Source organism: Diceros bicornis, chromosome 10 (genome assembly GCF_020826845.1).
Source record: "Diceros bicornis minor isolate mBicDic1 chromosome 10, mDicBic1.mat.cur, whole genome shotgun sequence".
NCBI classification, from domain to species: Eukaryota; Metazoa; Chordata; class Mammalia; order Perissodactyla; family Rhinocerotidae; genus Diceros; species Diceros bicornis.
This window is the reverse complement of record NC_080749.1, coordinates 78,250,549-78,277,151: the sequence shown is the minus strand read 5'-3', so window position 1 is coordinate 78,277,151 and position 26,603 is coordinate 78,250,549. Positions and strand designations below refer to the sequence as shown.

Here is a 26,603-nt window from a genome sequence, read left to right as displayed (position 1 = left end):
TCTAAGAACCCTTCACGACAGTTTTCTGCCAGTCAATTGGGAAAAATTCCTGAGACGATGAAGTTATCATATGGAGGGACACATTGCAGTAAAGCCTACATTTCGATCCCATTTCACGTCTAATCTGCATTGGATATCACAACAAACAGTTTATCCTCTTCATCTCATTACTCCTCACTAACGTGACTTAGACGAAAGGGCAATCATTAACGTCTGTTGTAAGAACTGCATCACTTACACAATCTTAGCATGAGCTCTTGAACTCGTTACAAAAGCCAAGAAAAGTTCCGGGTCCACCGCTGGCATGTCGTCACAGTAGATGGCTTCACCCGTGGCATGGTTAATACCAGACAGATGCATGATGGGATGGCCAATTGGGTCTTGAGGAAGCTGCTTTGGGCCTACATTCTGTTTAATCAACAACCAACATATCATTTTGACAAGCATTTTATGCACATCTCCCATAAGAAGGCAGCTATATAATGTACATGCAAACCAGAACACTTTTGAAAATGAAAACAGTCACTATTAATAGTAACACCAGGACAATAAGCCTGTTCCAGTAATTCAGTAAGGAAACGGGGATGTATAGCCTTGTTGTTCTTATTTATTTCTCACTTTTTTGGAATATAGACCACACACATCTCTAATGCAAATTCCACGTGTGTAATTAAATGAACATAAATCTTTCTTCATGATAATGTGAGATTATGTCTTCTTGCTAACGCTCATGTATTTCTTTAAAATTATTATCAAGATTATTTTACTGTTTATGTCTAAGCATGGCACATATATTGTGCAGAAGAGCATGGTGATATCTTGACTATGTTTATAGAAAATATTGAGGACTAGCCTTCAACCAGAAGAGCCTTCTTTTTTCTATTTTAAGTGAAGAAGTCTAAGGCATAATTGGTAAAACTCGTAACTTGGACAATCCTGGTAAGAATGAAGCCAAAGGGAGATGCATTTGAGTAATGATTCACTAACGTTACTCTTTCTTAGAGACCCATGGGGTAAAATGTCTTGCTATTGGTTCTGTAAATACCTTAAATATGTTTCATTAACCAAAGTAGAAATTAAGAAACATAATGTCTCCCCCAGTATTACAAATGAGAGAGTTGTTAGGTTTCCTAGTTGGTTGGTTGTTGGGAGAGGAAGAATTGGAGGTATGAAGAAAGAAGGGGTTAAGAGACACGATATAGGCCAAGCTCAGACACCAGGGTGGAGGCTGTGGCTGCTAAGGGGCAGGTGATGGGAGTGTGGGAGGTGGGAATTCCAGGAAAATTGCCAGCCAAGCAGCCACGGGCTACTCTCTGAAAGGAGAGGGCAGCTCTGGGCCTGGAGCTCTGCCCGAGGAGCTGCCTGCTAAGCAGTGCTGAGCAGCCCCATCCACGACTCACTGGCGCAGCACTGCGTTTGGTCCTAGGGCCGAGGCCAGACTCTCAGAGGCTTTCTCTGGAAGCCTTGGGGGTGAGGAGCACACAGTAGGTCAGCCAAGGTGAGGCCTGGAAAAAGCTGGGGAGGTCTCCCCTTCCCACCTCCTCGGCTGCCCCATCCTGCAGGTCACGGGTCCCCGAGCCCTGGAAGAGGCAGGGACTGGTTCTTTGAGGTGAGCCTCACAGCGCAGGGCTACATCACACAGCAGGAGGGAGGGCAGGACAAGTCATTAACAGAACACATACTGGTTAAAACCTTTACGCGGGAGGGAGAAGAAGCCATAGAAGCTGACCTGCTTCCAACTCAGTATCACTAAGGCACCTGAGGAAAAGGGCTAAATACTTTTGTATTTGGTTGCCAGCGTGTGCAATTTGAGAAAGCCTATTCAGAACATACTGACGATAAATGCGACACTTGAATCCACCTAAAGTGTATGTCATTTCAATCACAGCTGCCGACTTTCCGGAGTCAAAGCTACCCTGGTCCGAGGAAAGTGCTCCGAGGCCCTTGCTCTGTGGAATCGAAGGGGAAGACCCTAACTGTCTGGGTCCCACGACCAACCAGCGAGTTTTCTTCTCATGCACGTGTTTTGCTTTCTTTTCCTTTCTGAACATTTGGATTTAATTTAGCAAATACCATGAATGGAAGAGAGCCATCAAGGTTATGATGGGGAATGTTACTAAAGATAGCTGTGAGAACACACTTCTCCGATGCCCGCTGCTGCTCACGGGACCGAGAAGAGTGGTCCTCACTCACTGCCAGCCCAGCTGAGGGACTCATAGAACCAACCTTCGGCTTGAGACAGATCAGAGGGTCTCCAGGCAGGGGGCGGGCCTGGACCACAAGGAGGGAAAGGAGAATGGCACGTGTGATTCGAACTCATGTTCAGCAATTTTACTGGTTATTTGGAAAATTAAAAATAAACCTATTGTTTTCAGAATGTAAATGACAAAAAGTAAAATATCAGGCAAATTTTTTTTTTTTTTTGTGAGGAAGATCAGCCCTGAGCTAACATCCGTGCTAATCCTCCTCTTTTTGCTGAGGAAGACCGGCTCTGAGCTAACCTCTATTGCCAATCCTCCTCCTTTTTTTTTCCCCAAAGCCCCAGTAGATAGTTGTATGTCATAGCTGCACATCCTTCTAGTTGCTGTATGTGGGACGCGGCCTCAGCATGGCTGGAGAAGCGGTGCATCGGTGCACACCCAGGATCCGAACCTGGGCCGCCAGTAGTGGAGCGCACGCCTTTAACAGCTACGCCACGGGGCCAGCCCCTGGCAAATTTTGACTGAGAAGCATATGCAGAACGTATAGTCATTTCTAAAATTAACTTGACATAAGACACATGTCTTATTTCTATTTCATATAAAATTTACTGTTTTACACTAAAGAATGCACTTATTGATAACATTTCTTGTTTTGATGCCCATATTTGTTTCATTTAAATGGGAACTTCAATTTTGCAATTATTATAATAGAATGCACAAAAAAGGAGTATTGGCCAAGTTTTTTTTGGTTGTTGTGTTCATCCTGACTTTATAAACTAGAAAGCAGAAGATTACCAAGAAAAATAATTTAGAACCCGGTCTAAGCACCATTAAATAAAGGTAGATATTAAGCCATGAATGCAGCAAAATAGGGTAAATGAGAGAAAATTTTGCACATTGGGGTTCAGGCATGGACAAGGATTTGCAGCAGCCCAGCTCCACCAGCTCCAGTGACACAGCTCATTGCTTTGTCCTCAAGACCAAGTGCCCCAGCAGGTCTCTTCTCCCTCTCCTTTGAGGAGCTGAGACGGTGATCATAAGAAAAAATGTATGAGGGCCCATCAGATATGGTTTATCCTGTTCCCAGTTGTAGGGATGGACTCCCTCCATAAAATACCCACAAAGCGCCCTGTTCTGATGCCTTTTGGGCTCTCAACTTGAACCACATCTGAGTAAAAATCACCCATATCTTTTGTTACAGTACTAAGAAGTTTTTTCCATCCTGAAGAGCAAAATTCCAGGTAATTCATAAGCTTAGACACTGAGGAAACACATGCATAGGTTTCTATAAGGGCTCTGGAAGTTTCCTATGACGTAAAACGTTTTACTGTAAATAACAAAACACATCATCACATGGAAAAAAGCCTCTTAAAGGCTTGCGGTGAGATGCTTGCCAAAAGACTAAAGAAAAATACCAAAATATATCTTTGTTCTAATCTATTACCAAATATGAAATTGATTATTTTAGCGGAAGATATAACACTTTTTTTTGCAGTCAGTGTGACGAATCTACTGGCGAAAGAGGCTGTACTTGATTACTTGTTTCTGCTTGTTTGTGGCTAAAGATACGATGGAAGAATGTCGTCTCCTTGAACTGGTGATCTCTTGGAGCTGTGTCAAAATGCTCTCAAAGCAAATGAACTTATTTGGGAAAAATATGCTCATCATGAGTGTTGGAGTTGCTCTAGGAATGTGGATATTTGTGTGTGTGTGAAAAACGACAAGAAAAAAAAAACGAAACTCATCTGTGTGGAGATACACTGCTTCCAAAACTTTGACTTCAATCTATAATAACAGACTCCCTTTTAAGATGATCAACTATGTGAAGATTATCAGTTTTCTTTGGATGATTTGAATGCCCATTAATTTGTTCTTGTTCCTTTCTGAAGCTTACTCCATTGTCAAGGCCGGGTTAGGGGATTTATAAGCTGAAGGCCGCAGCTGCCGTATTTTGCAGACCACCAGGGAAGACGGCAGCTGTTTTTAACTTTCAAAATGATCACTTTCAACGGAGTTTGGCATATTTGAATTTTTGAACATACTAATCCTAAAACCTCAAGGGATGTACACCAACTTCAATGTTCATTACGACATACTGTAAGCTTTCATCACTAAATCCAACAGTAGAGTCCATGAACCGATGTTTTAAAAAGCCTCTTCATGTTCTAGACTTAATAAAACTCTAAGGTAAAGGTTCTAGATAATAAATTTAAGAAAAAACACCTGGAGTCTTATCCAGTTTACCAACAGGATGACTTCAGATGATCTTTTTGTGATGTTGTAGCAGAAAATTCCACTTCAAAGTTACGAGGATTTCTGTTCTCTCTAATGCTCAGTTTTCATTAGGGGAGCTAGAAAATCGCCCTTAGAGCTTATCTTTGCTTCACCTCTAAGATGTAACTCACAGAAAAAATACTTGGAGAATAGGGACCGGGGGAGCAGAGTGTCTCCACACTCAAACAAAATAAACCAGCAGCTCGCTTAAAAAGCTTCACTGCATTTTCATCCCCCTCCAAGGGCTGTGTTTTCTGTCCCTCTGAAAATGAAATCGAAGCAGCCCCACGGCCCTGACACAGAAGTGACTTTGTGCTCCGACTTCTACGGTGCCAAGGGCAGAGGGCATGTGGCAAGCTAGCCAGCTCGTGCATGTCAGTGGTACAAGGCCACAGGACAAAACACACGGCCTTCAAGATCAAAACAGACTTTTTAAAAAAATTTACCATTGCTAGCTTTGTCTTTAGTCATAATTCTTCATTGATTTTGAAATTTTAATGAATGATGAGTTCATCAGAAGAGGAGCTCGCGTTTACCAAGCTTGAGAATCACTGAGAGAGAAGTGGGAGGTCCAGGTGGAAGAGCCACAGCCCAGGCTGTGAATTCAAAACACAGAAGCCACTCACCTGGAGCCTGAAGGTACCCCAGTCATGTCTGGAGTGCAGATCTTCTAACGCACTCTCGTACTTGTCTGCAAGGCCAGGATAGTGAACAGGGTCCTGAAAAGTAGAACCGTTGTAGGTATTTAAAATACGTTGGTACCAGAATGGTCTCGGGAGGGAGGCTGGCACGGTTCTGAGCAAGCAGCTCTACTCTGAAGTCTGACATTCAGTAAGATCTCGCCCAGTTCAGAACCCCAGAAGTGCAAGCAGCTCCCGCACCCACACACTCGGGACCATACACACGGCCGCACATGATGAAGAGCCAAGTGAATACGTAGGTCACTGACTTCCAACATCTTTATGTTTCTTATGATTTTCTCACATGCTTTCCTAAATGATTCGAAGACTTACAAACCAATAACACAGGAAGATAGACGTTAAGGAAATAAAGTGGAAAGGAAGAGAATGGATAAACCAGAAAAAAGTCAGAGTCAAAGCAGACCACTGTCAACGAGCACGAAACTCTGCTCTACACCACCTGGCGTACCCCGGAGGAGGGACATCCAGGGGCTGCACCCCTCCCCAGACCCACAGCAGGCGGCGTTCCGGGCTCAGGGGGAGCACTTCTCAGGGCTGAGGGCAATGAGTCTTCTGGGTCCTTCCACCAGACCTTAACCAAGACACCTAATGGTTACTGTTTACATTTTAAAATTTTAATAGAAAATTAAAGCCAACAAACGTTATTATTTTTAATAACAGAGGAGTATTGACTAGAGGAAGCTGAATTGAAGGTACAAGACGACAAGGTGGAAGCTTTAAGTGATATACACTTGAGTCACCCAAGAAAGTGTATTAGTTTGCTACTAATTGGAGGAGTCTACGATTGGCTTTATTTTTCACTTTTGATTACATGGTGACAATATGTCACTTATATATGATTTCAAGCTTCTATTCTCAAAGATTGATAAAACTCTCTGCTTCTTAGCTGTTCTCAGCTGTAATGAGAAGACACTTTCAGAAGCAAGGATAAAAGAGAGCTTTGTGCCTCTTATTCAAACGTCAAAGGCATGAAGGTAAAAACCTCCAAATGGGAAGAAAGGCTTCACTGAGGGAAAATATATTCAAATCATGACAAGTTTTCTGCATACTATCTAGACACACAACAGGGAAGAAACAAATTAACTGAGTGGCGTTAAACAGAATCCTGCACAGCTCTGTGCTCGACTTGCAATTCTTCCCCAAATTCACACTCATCAGCAGACAGCCCGATGGAGCCCCGCGAGTCCACGGGTTTCTAATTCGGGTTGTCTTTTCTATCCTACAGCTACTGGGCAGGGGGCCGTTGCCTCCACTTGGGTATCACCAGAGTCCCCAGTACTGGGAAAGCTAATACACGGTCAGTTCCATTTACCATCGTCTTCAGAGTCTGTGACACCTTCAGGTAGAACTTGAAGAGGAAGCTGACGATGAGAGTCCTCTTGAACTCCACCTGTCCGCCCGGAGCCCCGGCTGGAAGGGAGACTTCATCCAGAAGCAGCCTGCAAGCTGCATCCAGCATCTCTTCATTCCAGGGCCTGCGGGAGTCAGAAGAGCAGACTCCTGGCTGACAGGACTCCCTGCCTCACAGGCTCAGCCAGCGTGTGAGACACAGAGCCACAGTTTAACGAAGGAAATAAGAATACAGGCTTCCCAGTCGGGCAACCCCAGCTCGAGTCACAGTCACCCTCTCAAGGCGTCGGGCCTGGGCCCGCCCACCACTTCCTCAGCTGCAAAAGGGAATAACAGGAGAACCCACCTCAGGAGGGGTCATGAGGAGGGAAGGACAACCCGTGTTGAGATCTTAGGCCAGGAGTAACTGACCCTGTATCACATTACAGAACATGCCAGAATGTTATTGCGTGCCAGGCTCTGTATTAGGCCTTATATGCATCCATTCATTTAACCCTCTCAACTGCCCATGAGGTAGGGATGATTATCCCCCTTTGACGGATAAGGAATCTGAGGTACTGTAGGTCAAGCAAGCTGACTGAGATCACGTAAGTAATGGACGTTGAACTGAGATTTGGACCCAGGCGTTTGGCTCACTCAAGTTCATGCTTTTAACCATTGCTCTCTATTATTTCTGAAATGATAACACTACCTGGTAAATGCTCAAGAAATATAGGCAATTAGTATTATCTATAGAAATAAAAAGTCAGGTAAGCAAATGCATTTAGCCATTAATTAGAAAAACAAACTCCCATAACCTATTTTTCATCATGGCAAATCATTCTCTCACGATAAAGAATGAAAATTTACTCATTTTGCTTACTGTGTCCATGTACTACTGGGAGATGGGCTCTTGCTCTCTCTTTCTCTCTCCCTCTCTCTCTCTCTATTTCACACACACACACACACATACACACAAATGCACACACACACAGACTATATGATGCCCACTTCAGAAATCACTAAAATCAAGACACATGGAAATAATTATGAAATCTTATTAGAACTCCACGGCATTAAATAAAGAGGTAGTAGGCATTTTTCTCTTGTAATTGCACGTCACCACAAAAAGAGCTGCTCTGTTACTCGGAGTCTGAGGGCACGACGCCATACCTTCCGATGAGTTTCTGGCAGGAATTCTTTGCACAGACGGTGGTTGGACCCACGCCTCCGTATGCGATGGATAACTCCCTAATGACGCCATCTCCTTCTCCAAAAAAGACTCTCATTCCCGAATTGACTATCGCGAGCGCATTCTGCTGCCGCTGGGCTTGTCGGAAGGCTGACACAAATTCCCACTGAAAGCACAAGTCAAGTGGCACATGTAGAAACACAAGAGTGACAACTATGCACTGGGCAGTTTACGTGTGTGGCCTCACACGTCCTTGTCACACTCCCTGTTATGGGCTGAATTGTGCCCCCCGCAATCATATGTTGAAGCCCTAACCCCTAGTACCTCAGAATGTGGCTATATTTAGAGACAGGGTCCTTAAAGTACTAATTAAGTTAAAATGAGGTCATTAGGGTGGGCACTAATCCAACATGGTGGTGTCCACATAAGAAGAGGAAATTTGGACACTGGCATGAACAGAGGGAGACTCTGTGAGGACACAGGGAGAAGATGGTCACCCACAAGCCAAGGAGAGAGGCCTCAGAGAACCCAACCCTGTCAGCACCTTGATATCAGACTTCTAGCCTCTAGAATCGTGAGAAAATAAATGTCTGCTGTCTAAACCCCCAGTCTCTGGTTCTATTTTACAGCAGCCCTAGCAGACTAATACCCCTTCGAGGCTGGCTGGATTATCCCCACGTCACAGAAGAGGGCTCTAATGCTCGGAGGGATTCGGTAATTAGTTCAGCGTCACAGTGGATCTAGACACCAATATTCAGTCTTCAGTCTGACTCCAAGCCCTTCTTCTTTCCACAAAGTTCTATTGTAAATGTATTTTTTTAGCTTCTTTCAAACCCCAAGATATAGGTAGAAGTATATTTTCTAATCTTATTTAGGAAAAAGCCTCACGGGAGAAAGAATTTTTAAGAATCTGTAACAAAGTAACTTTTGAGTTTGCTTTGGGGAAGGGAGACAGAGAGAGAGAGGGAGAGAGAGGAGATGGCAGAGACAAAGGTTGCCTGATTCCGGGAATGATACATAACACAAGTGAAAAGTGACTACTCACAAGTCCTCGGAATCCCTCCTATAAACACTCAACGCCTTCTCTTAACCTCCATGTGTTGGAATTAACAGCTGCAGGCTCATAGGTAAAACCAAGAAATCGAAAGGAACTCTCACCTTCCTTGAGTAGGGGATGTTCACTGAGACCAAGATTTCTTCAGGCTTAAGATCCGCTCTGGGGCACTTCTTGAGAAACTGCTCATTTAAAGGAATCTGTCGTTCTCCTTCTGTGGAAAGAAATGACACCTTCCCTGGAATCTGTTCCATTAAACAAGCAAACTTCCAAAACTTTGGAAATAGTTCCACCAAACACCTGAGGAACCTGACTGTTTAGGAAAGGACGGACTCTTCCTATGCTCACCGATCTCTCACCTACGATGGCATCTTACAGTGACTCCTCCCGTCGAGGTCCCACTTGTTTTTTTTTTTCCCCTTCTTTGCTTGCTTTTAAATAAAAATACCTAGCAGAGTAGCCTGGAGGTTAGTAGAACAGGACCTGAGCAGTCCTCTTCCTGAACAGCACAATTCATTTTGAGCTTTACAATTAGGGAGTAGATATTAATATTTCTTTTGATATTTTGATCAAGTCATTCAACAAACATTTATTGTTTATAACCAGGAACACTACTAGGTACAGTAGTGGATAAATAAATTGCCTTTAATGAATACACTAGTGAGTAGCTGTCTTATTTGTTTTTAATCGTTCCACCATCTAAAAAATTTCTATTCTTTAATCAATATATTGAGGAGAGGAATCATTTAAAGCTATAACAAAATACGACATTGGGATGAAAGCCAAGAAGCTTTTGATGTTTATATTCACATCACAACACCTATTCCTCATCATATGATTTTTTTTAAGGGGATGTTACTTAAATTTATAAGTCTGAATGCAAATCTTGCTCCTTAAGAGAATTTTGTGGTTTAGATGATATGAAGAGAAGGTATTTAATAATGCAGGTAATAGAAAGCTAGTCCATGTTTTTAAATGAAAATAAAAACAGATGTACAGAGGACCAAGTAAGACTTCCTAATAGTTTTTAGCCAAGTTGTAATAAGAGAAATAAATTAAATTCTGGACTTAGTTTCAAAAACAAAACTCAAATAAATAATGAAGCCCAATCATTGTTCAACAGAAAAAGTTCTCTAGGCTTCCATCAATGACCAATTAAAGATGAGCACACAGCATGATGTGGGTGCCGCAACACTCCTGTACCACCTGGAGAGAGTCTTCAACAAAGGGCCCAAAGGTTCTCAGCAGCCTCTAGTTCTCTTCACTGCTCAGATCACATTGGGACATGCACATCGCAAGCACGGTCAATGTAGGGCGACCAGGATGGGAAAATCTCTAGCACCAGGCCTCATAAAGAAGAGGATGAAGACACTGGGAGTGTGTGGAATTACGACCACGCTGACCAACGTTCCAGCATCCAGACAGGCAGAGAGAGTTACTGATATTACAAAGAATAGTCATTTTCACAACTGGACCTCCTGCCTCCCCAGAGAGAAAAAGGGCTAGGAGGAGCAGGTTTAATAATCCCCAAGAAGAAGCTGTCACTCACCTTTTGACAGCAAGTTGAGGGTACAGTTGCCCACGGCCAGGAGGGGATTCAGATCTGAATCCAGATGCCTACTCACGATGTGGCCCCCTAAAGACTTTTTAAAATAATGAGTTATTTTCACAACAGTTGTGTAATTATAAAACCACAAGTGATCAAACAAGGATTAATCAAGGCTTTGGAGAACTATTTTTTTGTCTGTTCCAAAATAATGAAAATGTCATGATTTGTCAGAGACAGTCACCCAAGGAATGCACACCAGAGTCTACTGTCACCAAATACATACAGCCATGTTCCTGATCTGGGATCCGGCCAGAGTTCCCAAATGCTTCAAGAGAGCATGGTACGTCTGTGTCTTCTCCTCTGGAAGCTTCTGGATCACTTCAGCCAGGATGTCCTTCAACTGAGCCAGGCTGAGGCCGGCACCTAAGGTCAGCCCTGAAATGAATTCATGTGTAAATAATGCAAAGTGATCACTGCTGACCTGGAAATGTCCATTAGAGCAAACCTACAGACAGGGGATCTTTATGCTGGATACATGCTGCCCTGCTTATTGGTGGTGATGATGTTAACGGTGACGGTGGTGGTGCTGATGGTGGAAGTGTTGCTGGTGAAGGTGGTGGTGGTGATGGAAGAGGTGGTGGTGATGGTGGTGATGGTGATGGAATTGATGGTGACGGAGGTGGTGGTGATGGAAGAAGTGGTGGTGATCGTGATGGAGGTAGTGGTGTTTATGGAGGTGGTGGTGATGGAAGAAGTGGTGGTGATGGTGATAACGGTGTTGATGGAGGTTGTGGTGATGGTGGTAATGGTGTTGATGGAGGTGGTGGTGGTGATGGTGGTGGTAGTAATGATGGAAGTGGTGGTGGTGATGGATATGCTGGTGATGGAAGTGATGGTGGTGATGGAAGAGCTGGTGGTGGTGGTGGTGGTGATGGTGGTGATGGTGATGGAGGTAATGGTGGTGATGGAGGTGGTAGTGATGTTGATAGAGGTGGTGGTGATGTTGATGGAGGTGGTGGTGATGTTGATGGAGGTGGTTGTGATGGAGGTAGTGGTTGTGCTGGAGGTGGCGGCGATGGTGATGGTGGTGATGGTAGGTAGTGGTGGTGATGGAGGTGGTGGGGATGTTGATGGAGGTGCTGGTGATGGTGGTGATGGTGATGGAGGTAGTGGTGGTGATGGTGGTGGTGGGGATGTTGATGGAGGGGATGGTGATGGTGGTGATGATGGAAGTAGTGGTGGTAGTGATGGTGAGGGTGGTGATCATGATGGAGGTAGTGGTATTGATGGAGGTGGTGGTGATGATGCAAGTGATAATGGTGATGGAAGAGCTGGTGGTGATGGTTATGGAGGTAGTGGTGGTGATGGAGGTGGTGGTGATATTGATGGAGGTAGTGGTGATGGGGACGGAGGGAGTGGCATTGATGGAGGCAGTGGTGACGGTGATGGTGATGGTGGTGGTGGTGGTAATGGTGATGGTGGTGGTAGTGGGGGTGATGGTAGTGGTGGTGACAGTGATGGAGATAATGGAGGCTAAATTTTTTGAGTAGTCACTGTTCAAGCACTAGGCTCAAGGCTTCACAGAATCTCCCTAAATCCTAAGAAACGTTTGAAATAATTGCCCCATTTTGCAGATGAAGAAACTGAAATTCAGAACTTGACTAAGTTCTTACAGCTAATACATGACATAGTCAAGAATTAGACTCCAGAGCCAGACTCTACACCCACGTTTATCTTACTTCTCGTCATTGCCATTAAATCAGTTTCCTTTGTGGGAATGGACAAGCCAGTCTGGAAGCTGCTTAATACATAAACTTGCTTTGCTTACTACTGTGCTTCTGGAGAACAAAGACTGTGTTCCACTCCTCTGTATCTTCTATCCAGCACTCAGCACAGTACCCTTCATTGACTAGTTGTTACATTTTTCTGATAGGGCAGACAAAAAAAGTTCTTCACTAAAATCCTAGACTATTCAGATGATTAGAAACTCATATAACTCTAGAGAATTCTGCCCTGAGCCGCCTCCAGAATGTTCTCATTCTTAAAAGAAGAGAATCTCTCTGTATATTACAATTAGGAATAATTCTTCTGCTTGTCTGCTGGGCAAAGGAAATAAATTGATTAACGCATTTTAACTAAGAAAACAGGGACCACGAGAACTCACCATTATCTGCATAGTTTACAACACTCAGTTCTTCAATTCTATCAGGAGAAATTATAACTGGGTGAAAGACGCCTTTAAATTTCATGTCAGGCCCTAAAGGATTAGAAAAAAATAAAATTTGAAATTGTGATTAAAAGTGATATCTTTAAACATACAAAAATTATATATCTTTCTATTGGTCTGTTCGTTGCCCAATCACACACACAGAGAATGGCCAGGTGGACTTTCACTAACCTTAGGGGACTCTTTGGACTTGTCAGCTTCACAACTTGCCTGACAAGTCCAAGACAACTTGTGGCTTACTCAAAATTCTCTTTGGAAAGACTCTAGAAGACTCCTCAAAGAAGTAGGTGTCAAACTGAGTTTACAATGAACACACAGAAAGACCCTATAACTGTAGCTTAGGAAAATTATATCATGCCTATCGAGACACCCCCACCAAGAGAGGAAACAAAGAGCAATTTCAAACATGAGCCCAGCTCCGTCTCCACACGGAAACCAGGACAGCTGTCACTGGAACTGCTGTTTCTGAGCTGTGATGGAGCAGCCTCCTGGGGTCACTCTGCACAGTGCTCTGATTAGGGGCAACAGGAATTCACTCATGTAATGGGAGCTGTGAAAGTCTCCTGAGCAATGTCAGTGTCTTGAGGAAGTCAAGTCTAAACGGTTGACAGTGCTATTTCTGACTGTTTTTCCTGGGAATATGCATATGTGAGGTTCTTTCCCCCAAAGGCCTTTTCCTCAGTTTCCTCCTAAGAGGTCCCTGGGGTTCCACATACCCACAGAGGTGTTCCCCATGACAACAGGGGCCTGGGGATACTTGACTTTAGCTTCCAGAAGTTCCTTCAGGGTCACTGGAGAAATCCATGTCATTCTATCTCCACTAAAAACCCTGGTCCTTTGTGGTTGTTTCTCAGCCATTATCTATTGAAAAAGCAAGAGGGATTCAAGATCATCTCGTGACAACATTGCCACCTGTTTCTGCTCTATCTTCGTGGGAACATAAAATGGAAATGGAGACCTTTTGAAAACAATAAAATAAAAGTGACAAAAGTAGAGCTTTTTGGAATCAGAGTTCAAATTCAAAGTACGACAACATTTGACTCCTTCTGGAGACTGTTCTCATGCATCTCCCTTTGGTCTTTTTATACCTCAAAGGAATTCATTTCAACGTTTAAAAATATCTTAACATGCTTAATTTTGTCAAATCACTCTGTGGAAGAATAAACTTCAGCAAAACTGGAAGTAGAAAACATGTCTACAGCTACAAATGCTGTGGTGTCATCATGACATCTTTTACAGATACTATCTGCTGCTTCTTACAGTCAACTGTCCCCACGTGGTGACTCCACCCTCATTCCCCCATCTCCGCCTCGGTCCCATCCTCTAGAACTTGGGCCAAGGATGGCAGATGGATATTACCTACTTGCCCACCAGCTTTGGGAGGATCCATAGGTAAATACCCTTCCTGGCATTTCACCATGAGTTCCTCCAGGACGAGCTCAGCTTTCCTTACCATTAGCTCTGGAGGAAATATCAGTTCCTGAGTTGGATCCAATGGCAGAAACTCCTCCTCTGGGAAGAGGTTTGGACTTGTCTTAAAAAGAGAAAGAACCAGGAGTTATTGTTATCAGGCAACTCTAACCGCTTTAAATCCTTTGTGGAATGTCAGAAGAAGACAGACATACAGCAGACAGACAAAAAGGCAGCCATCTAGCCACAAACAACCCCTGGATTCCAGGTCAAGGGCTCTAACACGGACCTGGTCACTGGCAGCTCAGTGCCAACGTCAATGGGCCTCCACAGCCCTCAGTCCCCTGTACTCCTCTCTGCAGTCTGGGAAAGCAGAGGAGGCAGCAGCAGCACCAGACACTGCTGAGAACCAGAATGTTTCCCTGAACGCCACCGCTCCTATCACGACTCCCTCTGCCTGCTCTTGCATTTCCCCACCATCTCCACTTTGCTTCTGGCCCTTGAAAAAAGACTTGAAAAGGGCTTTTTTTAAAAACTAAGAGACAGGAAGGGATCAATGTGTTTTCTCTCCTATAGATAGCTGTACTTGACCTCAAACGAAGGATGAAGTTGTTAGGACAGATTTTCCTTTCATGGAGATGGGTGAGAATGGGAAGGGGACATGTTGGCGCACCTCACATTCGTCAACTTGGGCAGCCACTTTCTCTTCCTAGAAGTCAGCTGGTCTGTGCTCATGTCCTGAGAAAACCTCATAAAAACCTTACACTTCACTGACCTCGTTCCCTTCCCCGAATCCTGGTACTCCATTTACTCCTTGATCCAAACAGCAGACCCCATTTTCTTTACTCTGACAGCAGCCGGAAGTCTAGAGGGTAAAAAAACAAATAACCCAGAATTTATTGCTGATTCTACCAAGTATTTTTTCAGCTTTGTTGAGGTATAATTGACAAATAAAACTGTATATATTTGAAGTGTACAATGTGTTTATTTGGTATATGTGTATTTTGTTAAATGATTACCACAATGAGGTTAATTATCACATCCATCACCTCACATACTTACCATTTTTGTGTGTGTAGATATGCTGAGAACACTTAAGATCTACTCTCTTAGCAAATTTAAGTATACAACACAGTATTATTAACTATAGTCACCATGCTGTAAATTAGATCCTCAGAGCTTATTAATCTTATAACCGAATGTTTGTTCCCTTGAACCAGCATCTCTCCCTCACCCCCAGCCCCTAGGCCCTGGTAACCACCATTATATCCTCTGTTTTTATAAGTTCAACTTTCTTTTTCCATTTTTCATTCCACATGGAAGTGAGGTCATACAGTATTTGTCTTTCTCTATCTGGCTAATTTCACTGAGGATAATGTCCTCTAGAGTCATCCACGTTGCTGCAAATGGCAGGATTTCCTATTTTCTCATGGCTAAATAATATACACACACACAGACACACACACACACATCTTTAAATATATGTACACACACACACACCTTAATCCATTCATCTGTCAATGGACAGTTAAGTTATTTCCATATCTTGGCTATTGGGAATAATGCTGCAATGAAGATCTCTCTTCGAGATCCGGATTTCGTTTCCTTCAGATATATACCCAGAAGTGGGATTGCTGGGTCCTATGGTGGTTCTATTTTTAACTTTTTGAGGAACCTCCATACCGTTTTCCATAGAGGCTGCAAAATTTTACATTTCCACCAGCCGTGCACAAGGGTAACCTTTTCTCCATGTCCTGGCCAACACTTGTCTTTCTAATAGCCATTCCAACAGGTATGAGGTGATATCTCATTGTGGTTTTGATTTGCATTTTCCTGATGATTAGTGATGTCGTGTACCTTTTCTTGTACCTGTTCAGCATTTGTATGTCTTCTTTGGAAAAATGTCTATTCAGATTCTTTGCCCATTTTTTAATCAAGTTATTCGTTTCTTTTGCTATTGAGATGCATGAGTTCCTTATATAATTGGATATTAACCCCTTATCAGATAGGTCGTTTGCAAATATTTTCTCCTATTCCGTAGATTGCCTTTCATTTTGCTGATGGCTTCCTTTGCTGAGCAGAAGCTCTTCAGTTTGATTTTGTCCCACTTGTTTATTTTTCCTTTTGTTGCTTGTGCTTTTTGTCATATCCAAAAAAAATCATCGCCAAGACTGATGTCAAGAAGTTCTTTCCCTGTGCTTTGTTCTAGGAGTTTTATAATTTCAGATCTTACATATAAGTCTTTAATCCACCTTGAGATGATTTTTGTAAGTGGTATAAGATAACAGTCCAATTTCATTCTTTTGCATGTGCATATTCAGTTTTCCCAAAACCATTTACTGAAGAGACCATCTTTTCCCCATTGTGTGTTCTTAAATCCTTTGTTAAATATTAGCTGATTGTATACGCATGGGTTTATATCTGGGCTCTCTGTTCTGTTCCACCGGTCTATGGGTCTGTTTTTATGCCAGTGCCGCTCTGCTTGGATTACTATAGCTTTGTAATATAGCTTGAAATTAAGAAGTGTGATTCCTCTAGCTTTGTTCTTCCTCAAGATTGCTCTGGCTATTTGGGGTCTTTTTGGTTCCATAGGAATTTTAGGATTGTTTTTTCTATTTCTGTGAGAAACGCCGATGGAATTTTGTTAGGGCTTGGACTGAATCTGTAAATTACTTTGGGTAGTTTGGACATTTTAACAATATTAATTCATCCAATCCATGAACATGGGATATCTTTCCACTTATTTGTGTCTTCCTCAATTTCTTTCATCAATGTCTTGTAGTTTTCAGTGTACATGTCTTTTACCTCCTTGGTTAAATTTATTCCTACATAATTGTTTCTGATGCTATTGTAAATGGGATTGTTTTCTTAATTTCTCTTTCCAATAGTTTGTTGTTAGTGTACAGAAACACAACTGATTTTTCTATGTTGATTTTGGATCCTGCAACTTTACTGAATTTGTTGATTAGTTCTGACAATTTTTTTGGTGGAGTCTTTACGGTTTTCTATATATAAGACCACGTCATCTGCAAATAGAGACAATTTTACTTCTTCCTTTCTCGTTTGGATATCTTTTATTTCTTTTTCTTGCCTAATTACTTGGCTAGGACTTCGAGTACTATGTTGAATAGAAATGGCAAGAATGAGCATCCTTGTCTTGTTCTTCATTTCATTCGCTGCGTGCGTCATCTCCAGAATTTCCGTTTGGTTCTTTTCTATTACTTCTATTTCTCTGTTAAACTTCTCATCCAGTTCATGAATTGTTTTCCTGATTTTGTGGAATTGTCTTTCTGTGTTTTCTTGTAGCTCGTGGTTAGTAGGATGCGGGGCCATTGATGTCCTCCGAGACCCCGGGCTGCTCTTCTCCGAGACCCTGCCAGGGCCCCAGTCATGTAGCACTCCTCGGTGTTCCGAATGGGGCGAGAAAGAAGTGGGCCTCTTTGGCAGTGCCTCACACAGCCGGTGAAGCTGGGTGCTCACTCACACACTAAAATTCCCCCCTTGGGAGCAATCACTGGCAGAGGAGGTCTCTCTGGGCAGTGAGCTGTGCACCTTGGGGGAGGGATGACACAGGTAAAGTGAACCTGTTCCTCCTACTCTCTGCATGTACAATCTTGGATTTTTTGGCTCCACTGTCATGCTGGAACTTCTCTGCTGGACTCCTGGATTTCCATAAAGGCACGGTCATCCGTGGATGATTGTCAAAATTGGCGTTCTTTGGGGGGAAGATGGTAGAAAACTCCTATTTCACCATTTTGCCGATGTCACTCCTCCCTGGCCTAAGTCTTGATTCAAGGCTGGCACTGGCCCTCACCTACAGGAAGGCAGCTGGTCCAGCCTCAGGAGGGGGCTGACCTTCTGGGGTGAGTTGCTGAGGCTGGAGAGGCAATGCTAACCCCAGGCAGGAAGGAGAGTCTCCTCTACTAAGTATTAAATTAAACAGGTGACTACCCGTTGAAACAATACAGAATCAATACTGTTAAATGTTATGAAGAGAGCCATGGGTACTTAAACATAATGAAACTAACATCTAATAAAAAAATCTGAGCTTATGAGAAATTTTGAATAACAGTGATTATTAAATAAGTTAAAATATGTAAAGATCTTATAACAAAGCCTGGCACATAGCAACAAATATTATCAATGGTTGATTGTTGATATGAATAACATTTAATATTTTATTAATAAATATTCCAAGTATTATTATCTCTAAGTTCTGACATGATGTACTGACATCACAGTTGAACTTCCAAAGGGAAATCTTATGTCCCTCATTTCAAGGTTAGTTGTTCATTTATTCATTCAACAAATACTGACTGAGTGGCTACTCAATCGGTGCATGGTGACCAGCCCTGGAGATGCACAGCCTCTGCTGTCCAGCAGCCCGCCGGCTGGTGAAGACATGGGGGAGCAAATGGGCAGTTACAGCACAGTGTGACCAGCGCTGTGACAGGGCACGCACAGAGGGCTGCACGAGCACCGGGGCACGCACCCGACCCGACAAACACATCGGGAACCACCTCTTGGAACAAGCCCATATCAAAGCGCTTAGGGGCTCATTATGTGCCTGCTGGGACTAGCCCGATGAGTGAGAGTAAGCGCCCTGCCCAAGATCAAATAACATTACAGACCTAGAGAGAAGCAGCAGCCCTGTACTAGTAGCAAAGGCTGCTCCCCTTATCACACCTGACGACCCCTACTGTTTGTTTCATTGGGGAAAATAGACTCAATAATGCGTTCCTGTCTACTTACTTTACAGAAAGTCTTGCACGTGTCAATTATGGGCCTGTATCCAGTGCAACGGCACAGGTTACCTGAAGGAGAAAACCCAGCTCTGTTACTCGAGTAACCTAGAGAGGCACAGCCTGCCAAATGCACGATGGAAACAAGGACCCCATTCAAGAAGGAAGCCCTGGTTGACATTTCAGCCCACCCAATCTACCAAGTCAGATTTTTCTGTCAGCACCTTGGGATATGTGGTTGAGAGTCTTGAGGCATATTTTAATAACTCAGCTATTTGTACTTTCATTCTGTAAAGAGTTAGGGTTAGGATTCCTCTGCTTCTGATAGGCGCTCAAAGAACCAGCCGAACACTCTTGCTCTACAGCCACATTCAAGAGCTAAGCTTCAGTCGATAGAAAGATCTAAGGCATTATATAGCAGCAAAGGTAATCACTAAACTTTGGAAGGAACAGAGCACACGATTTATTTACATTAAAAGATCAGGCCAGTGTTTCTCTCACAGTGGTTCATAACCTGCACTCTCCCACCCACCCCCAAATCTGGGGTCTTACTTGAAAGCAAAGCCACTGAAGCAAGTGCTCTGAGATTGGGTCCCAGGAAACTTCATTCTTTACAAACTCCCCATGCAAGTCTTAAGCACCATGACACCTGAGAACCCCTTATCACTTGTTCACATCATAAACTGTCATGAGATAAAATGCGTAATAAAACCCAAAGGAAATCAGGCAGAGATTCACGTGCTGCGTCTCTCCTTTCGATTTCCATCTGCTCTGGTCTTCCCTGGGACACATGCAGAGGACCTGTGCACATGGGCGTTAGCCTCTTGTCCTCAGGCAGAGAAGTAAGGTCCTCGGGAGGCAGGAGACAAAGACAAACAGAGCCATGGAGTTTCACCAGAAATAGGATTTGGGAGGCTATTCTTTCTAAAAATTGTTTAGAATCTTGGTATTGAAGACCTCTCCCATCCACACACTGAGCTCCTGACCCGGATAAAACAGCTCTGGACTGGATAAAGACAGTTCTTTGCTGTAAGTATGAGCAGAAGATCTCCCTCTCTTTGATTCTGTGTTGTATTCAAGAGTCTTCTGATATTTAATATGGTTCTGAGAGTGTGGGGGAATGGTGGGAGAGGGTGGTACATGGGGACAGGAGGACTTTTTCGAAGGGTAAATGAATAAACTGGCTTTATAATGATTATAAAAGTAATCAAACAATAAAAAGAGGAGGAGAGTCTTATAGATTAACACAGACTTAAGAAATATATCAGCCAAGTGCAATGCGTGGATCTTGTTTGAATCCTGATTTGAACAAACCAACTCCTCTACTTATCAGTGGTATAACTCTGAATAAATTACTCTCTCTAGACCTCATTTTCTCCATCTATGAAATGGAGATAATAATAATGCCCATCTTATAAAGTTACTGTAAAGAGTAAATGAAATAATCTTTTTGTAGCGCTTAACACCGTGTGGGGCACATGGTTAAGTGTCCAATATTAGCTCTCGCCATCATCATTATTTTAAAAAGCACACACACATATAACCTACCAGCAAGGGCATCAGTTAACTGATCCAGAGTGGGCTCTGGATGGTTCCTGAGCAGCGTGTAGATGGACATCACCATCCCAGGGGTGCAAAACCCACACTGCGTGCCGTGACACTTGGCGATCCTCTCCTGGAAGTACAAAAAGGTTAGAAACGCAGAATCTTGTGTGCCACCCAGACCTCTGAATCAGACCTGCTTTTCAACAAGATCCCCAGGGGATTCGTTTGCACATTAAAATTGAAGAGGCCCCAGAAAGTCCTTCTCATCCTGGGTGTCTCCTTGTTTTGGGCTGGGTGGCCGGGATTACTGGTCCTCAACAGCTTTTGAGCTTCCGTAAAACTTCTCATCCTTTAGAACCATCAGGGGAGCTTTCAAATTTTCAAGGCGCAAGCAGCACTCAGACCTGTTGACTGAGCATCTCTGGGGGTGGGGCACAGACATGCGTTTTTAAAGATCCCCAGGTGGTTTCCATGTATAGTCAATGGGAATTGCTGAGATAAATCCCTTGAAGTCCTTCAGAGAAATGAACCAAATTACACTCCAGTTGAGAAAAAACAAAACTCCAAGTACCTCTCAAGGGACTTCTGTCTGCCCACACGGCCCTAAGGCTTTCATGCAGAGGAGTCTGTTTACTAAGTGCCGTCATTAATTCAGAAAACACTCAAGAAGGAAATGTTATTTCTTCTCTTCCAAACTTTCTCCCCCAGCATTCTCTCTCTGGAGTCTAAGTTCAGAGCTGCAACCCCATTTGGAAGCCGTCTTCTGGCTACGCTGCAACAACAGCAGTTACTGGATGAAAGGCTGTTCTCCTGCCTCTGAACAGCCAAGTCTCACAAGGGTCTCCAGGCAGAACCTGCTCCCGCTAGGTGACGAGGTTCATAGAAAATACACAGAACCCAAGATTCCTTCAGGTCCAGAGAACTTCAAGTTTGCCCATTTTCTATATTGTCCCTATTGTTTCCCTCTTGTAACCTCTCCTCAATAGTGACTCTCATACCTAGATAAAAACAAGTAGCAATAGCATTTTCAGGTGTCTAAATAATTTAAAGTCGGCATCTGAGGTGCCCTTTCACTGAGGCAAAGTTATAACAAGGTGCTGCCGTAGGAGAAAAGCCTCAAAATTCATTGACAATTCCTATTATCTGTCTTCTCAATAAGTTTTGAATTTAACAAATCTTTTTGGTAGTTGAGATTTTCATTCAGCTTTAAAATCATGTTAGTTTCCACTTTAAAATTAACAACAAAATTCTATCCCTCAATAGACATGACTCTCGTTTCTTTGAGTTTGGAAGATGTAAGACAAACAGGTCCCATCTAATTAGAATGTAGGAAAAAAACCCAGTGATGTCAGGGTTTTCTTTAAAAAGAGAAAGTCCTCTAGTTTTCCAAGAGCATCTTACCAAGAAGTCAGTCACAAAACACCCACACGGCCCAGGTTTCACCCCTGGCCCCACTCGGTTTCATCTGTCAACAGTGACCAAGCAGAAGGGCTGAGACCGCCCTGCTGCAGCCCTCTCAGGGACTCACCATGTCATTAATGGTTTTCGAAGCACAGAAGTCCCATGAGGAAGAGGCACACCCTCACCTGAACAGGATGAATCCTGGCCTTGGTGCTTCCTATGCCTTCCACTGTGGTGACGGCAGCACCGTGCAGAGAACAGATGGGGGTCAGACAGGCATTGGCTGGATAATGTCTTCAGAATGCAAAAGAGAAGCACAAATTACATTGTACCCAGTGGGAAAGGGGACTGAGCATTCACTGAGCACCTCTAATGGGGCAGGTTTTGTATAATGTCCCAGGCTTTGCACATGCATTTCATCCTTAGCTCATGGCCCTTTTACAGAAGTGGAGTCTGAGGGTCAGAGTGATTTGCTCAGGGTCACAGCTGGAGTGTCAGAGACAGCATCAAATGAGGTCTCCTAATTCTGACTCCAGAACAGTTTCCTCTAATGTGTCTTTTTCTCTTGAATGAGGGGCAGACAGTCTCCTCTCTAGTCACATGAGACCAATCACCGAGAGTATCTTCCATCTTCTAGGCAGTGCTGGGCAAGGGGTTGCTTGGGCAATAAAGTGGATTGGATGTTGTGCTTCCAAAGAAGAAATATGGTGTGGGATAGACAACTCCTCAATCCCACAAACCTAGTGCTGGAAAATGTCCAACTCAGAGTGACTCCTGAAAAGTTCTCACTCACCAAACAGAGCTACAAACGGCCAAAAATACTTGAGATAAATATTCTATCTCAAAAATAATCAAGCGATTCAAATTAAGCAATGAGAAACACCACGTTTATCAAAGAAAATGACAAAGATTTTTAAAAATTATAATATGCATAATTAGCAAGGGTCGGGAAAATGGAACTTACACACTTCTGACAAGAACGTAAATGAAAGGGGAAGCTCCCTTGGCCTGAGTGCTGAGGACAACAGCCTAAAAACGGGGCAGGGAAGGAGTGCTGAAAGAACTCTCCAGGCACACTGGCCCGTGGACAAGGCGGATTGAGAGAGAGCAGAACTGAGAGAACTGCAGGCTCTCAGGCTTCACAGAGCGCAGGGCAGTTGCCAGCTTCCAGATGCTAAAGACAGGGTGGCATGGCTGCAAGAGATCTCCCAAAGCAGAGACAGTGAGACAGGAGAGCAAAGGGAACTCCCCAGTGACCTAAAAAGTGGGCAGCCAGGCTGTAAGGCAGGGGGGCATCTCCAAGAGTTCAGGAAGCAGGTGGCTTGGCTTTGGAACATAGGCAGATCTCGAAATGTCACCAGTGCTCAGATCCTTAGCTCTCCTCTGATATCTGTGGAATGATGTAAAATGGTCTAAAATATGCATAATTGGAGTCTCAGAGAGGGAGGAGGGAGAGAGAGAATGAAGATTGGAAGAGATAGTGGCTTGAGAAGTTTCCAAAGCTGATAGAAGACATCAAGATCCAAGAAACTTGGCAAACTTGAAGAAGGATAAATATCAAACATAAAAAGATGTTGAATGTAATGGGAAGTCATTGGTGAATTTTAGGTAGGAGAGTGCAGTGATCTGGTTTACACTTGTAACAGGCCTCTCTGACTGATGTATGGCATCTATGGGGGCAAGTACGGGTAACTGACACAAGAGTGTGGTGATGGCATTACTCTTCACTGCCATTTCAGCCCTTCCTGTCCTCCTCAGACAGCACAGGGAGTCAGACAGCGTTTCACCCTTCAACAGGGGTTCTCTGACCATATGCTATCCTCACTGATGGTACCCTTTTCTTCTAACCCATTCGTATTCCCCAGACCATGTCTGTTTTGTTCATCACTGTACCCCCAGTGCCTAGCATAGTTTGTGTCACATGGTAAGCACTCAATGTATATTTCCCAAAGGAAGGAACGAAACAAAGTTCAAAACTATAAAAATTCAAGATATCTGCAATTTGGCGCAAGGTACCTTATCTTCTTGGTTATGGGGTTATATCGTGAGATCATCACCGTGCAGGCGCCACAGCCTCCCCCTCCACAGCCATACTTGGTTCCTGTGAGTCGGACTGGAAAAAGCATAGTTAAAGATCATGTGTTTTCCATAATTCTCTTTCTAGAATAGCTCCAACCTTAGAGGATAACACACATCAAACACTCTGAAACATATAGTTACGTTCAATACATATTTATCAAATGATACATGTATGTCTTAGCTCTATTACTTAGAATCTTTCAAATTCTTCATTTCCATTTGTGTGTTATATGTAGTCTCCTCCTTTTCAAAACAACTGGACCACAGGTTGCTAAAAACAGGGCCAAAGTAAAAAAGAAAAAGGAAGAGTCTATACCTATAAGGGCTTGAGTATTTGAAAGTATGAGTACAGAGCACACTTGTTCTCATCCTTATCTGTGTATTTGATGACGTACAAAGTAAAATGTCAAATTGTATTCAGTTCTTGAAATATTTGTCTCATATTATCCATGTTTGCTATATTTCTCTGCTTCTCCGTCGCAGAAACTGTTAGCTGTTCCCCAATATCTGTTCTCTCCTTCTTCCTTGGTAATAGAAACCCCAAATTTTTGGCTATGTACGTTTGCCCAGAAGAAAAAATACATTTCCCCAGCCTCCTCTGTTGCAAGGTGGGGTCATTACCAAAGCTGGCCAACGGGATGTAAGCATCAGTATTGTGCATGACCACCAGGAGGGAAATGTCCTCAAAAAGAGAGAGGTGCCCCATTCTCCATCTCTTACTTCTTCCTATTGGCTGGAATTCAGATACGATGGCTGGACCTCAGTTAGTCATCTCTGACCATGAGGAGAAAGCTGCACGCTGATGAAGGGGGAGCCGCAGGACATAGGAGCTGGGGTCCCTGATCCACCTACCTCTGGGATTCCCTTATGTGACAGCCACGAGAATGTGCCTCACAGACCTCCTTCAACAGGGGGGTAATGGACTGTGAGACCCAGATGCTGCTCTGTTATATCTATCTCCCCAGTTTTCATTAAGGTCAGGCCTCCCTGGCTGCTCCCCATCACTGGCTCAGAGCTATGGAGAGACATGGGGGTCCTTGTCAACCATCCCCAACGCCCTGATGAACATGCCTTAGACCACACAGCAGTCTAAGACCCTTCCACTCAACCTTCTCTCCCTCTCTTCCTTACAGGTCGGACTTGCGTTGTGGTCTAATGGCTCCCTAAGCCTTCTCTGGCTCCCTCCCTATTTCCTTTCACTCAGGCATTTCTCCTAATAAAACCCGTGCACATTTAATCCCATTTTTTGGTGTCTGCCTCCCAGAGAACCTGAACTAACACAATGAGAAAGAAATAAACTTCTATCTTCTATCTTGTCTAGTGCTATTTGGGATTTTCTGTCACTCACAAGAGAACCAAATCTTAAATATTATACTTTGCCACCATGGATAACCAGGAAATCACTTTTCATTGTTTTTACGTCCAAAGATCTTCTATGACCCTCAGAATATAGTTATTGGTGCATTTTGAGTTGTGGACTCTTTGGGGAATTTCTCTCTCTGCAGGGGAAAAAATGTACAAATTCCCATTGTCACATAATTTTGCATATAATTTAGTGGGATCTACAGACCTCTGGAAGCCCACTGGAGTTCATGCATAGCAGCCTAAGAATCCATTCCTTAGGTGACTTTTATTTAAAAAGCTTTTCTAAGGTAACATTTTCAGGAGTAATTTCTTCATTGTTCTTTTACTTTTGTTCCGGGAAATTTCTGTGCTCTCTTTCTCTAATGGGCATGATTATTAGTACTTGAAGATAGAATGTCAATATTGTGACTCTTAATCCTAAGGGACTTAATTAAGCCCTTTTAACATTTGCTTTAATTCCCATTGCTAGCTTCTCATTATTGTACAATACATTTAGCGCCAAAACAGAGATTAGAAGGAACACAGTTCTTCTGACAGCCACAATTGTGCACTGCCTACACAACTAAGACGTAGGACTTTCTCAAAGAAGAACATGAAACCAAAATTGTAGGGAATGTGATTCAGTGTGGCTCTAAAAGATATGTGACATCTGCCTTGATGAGGATATGAGAGCTATACACTCACAGGCAAAGCACAAAAAAGGATACGCTTCTTCCTCAGGTATGGTAACAGCATTGTTTCAGGATCAACATTTTTTTCTATCACCTGCACCAGAAGGAAAAGAAGAGTTATACACATAAAGGTGAGGGAGCTAGTGGGATAGTCACATTGGCAGGCTCATCTTAATTTGATGGAAATGTACGTTAATTAACTCTTCTACTCTTATTTTCAAGTTGATTTAATGTTTACGGAACACCTGTGATGTACAAATCACCTCTCTTACGTGTGGAGTCTAAATCGTGAGCCCCTCCACCACTTTGCACTGTCCTGGGTCCTGAGTCATCACTGTTCAATAAGGCAGCAGTTGTTTCCCCCAACAGAACACCAGTGACTCCTGCCCAGCTTCTCTTAGCGAGTCTGAAGCACGTGAGGCAAAAGACACCAGCGGAGCAGAGTAGAGAAGAAGGAGGTGGGGGTGGCTGCTCCAACAGAACTGCCTCTGAGAAATTGATTTAGTTTTTAAAAAGGACTTGTTTGTTTATCATGTTCAAAGAATTCCAGTTTTCAGAAAGAGATCACACCCAACAGTGGCCCCCAAATCAAAGAAACAAAGGAGAAGATAAAACGTGTACGCCAAGTGATACAAAGGTGTGCAAGCAAGGGCTCACTTCAGAAGCTAGTCTGCGTGGGCAGCCTAGCCACACAGCAACAGAACAGCAGTGCCCAAGGGACGGCATGATTGAAATGTCATGATGGGTTTTCCAACGTGACCACGTTTTCTCTTTTTTGATTAAAAATGTGGCTTTCTGGGGCCGGCACAGTGGCACATTTGCTATGTTCATGTACTCCGCTTCAGTGGCCTGGGGTTTGCAAG

At 43.4% G+C, this 26,603-nt stretch overlaps 1 protein-coding gene across 1 annotated transcript in view; it reads right to left on the bottom strand.

The window, feature by feature from the left end:
- The window catches only part of LOC131410964 (aldehyde oxidase-like), a 63,439-nt gene that overhangs the window by 34,561 nt on the left and 2,275 nt on the right, over nt 1-26,603 (bottom strand). Inside the window, exons 2-17 of the mRNA XM_058549548.1 lie at nt 25,777-25,834; nt 23,642-23,738; nt 21,811-21,919; nt 20,228-20,354; nt 18,690-18,751; nt 14,713-14,802; nt 13,981-14,061; nt 13,244-13,388; nt 12,465-12,557; nt 10,584-10,735; nt 10,301-10,394; nt 8,856-8,965; nt 7,679-7,863; nt 6,489-6,651; nt 5,102-5,194; nt 239-408 (exon numbers count right to left, since the gene is read on the bottom strand). Of these exons, the coding sequence (XP_058405531.1) occupies nt 239-408; nt 5,102-5,194; nt 6,489-6,651; nt 7,679-7,863; nt 8,856-8,965; nt 10,301-10,394; nt 10,584-10,735; nt 12,465-12,557; nt 13,244-13,388; nt 13,981-14,061; nt 14,713-14,802; nt 18,690-18,751; nt 20,228-20,354; nt 21,811-21,919; nt 23,642-23,738; nt 25,777-25,834 (1,829 nt within the window). The remainder of the gene's footprint in view (nt 1-238; nt 409-5,101; nt 5,195-6,488; nt 6,652-7,678; nt 7,864-8,855; nt 8,966-10,300; nt 10,395-10,583; nt 10,736-12,464; nt 12,558-13,243; nt 13,389-13,980; nt 14,062-14,712; nt 14,803-18,689; nt 18,752-20,227; nt 20,355-21,810; nt 21,920-23,641; nt 23,739-25,776; nt 25,835-26,603) is intronic.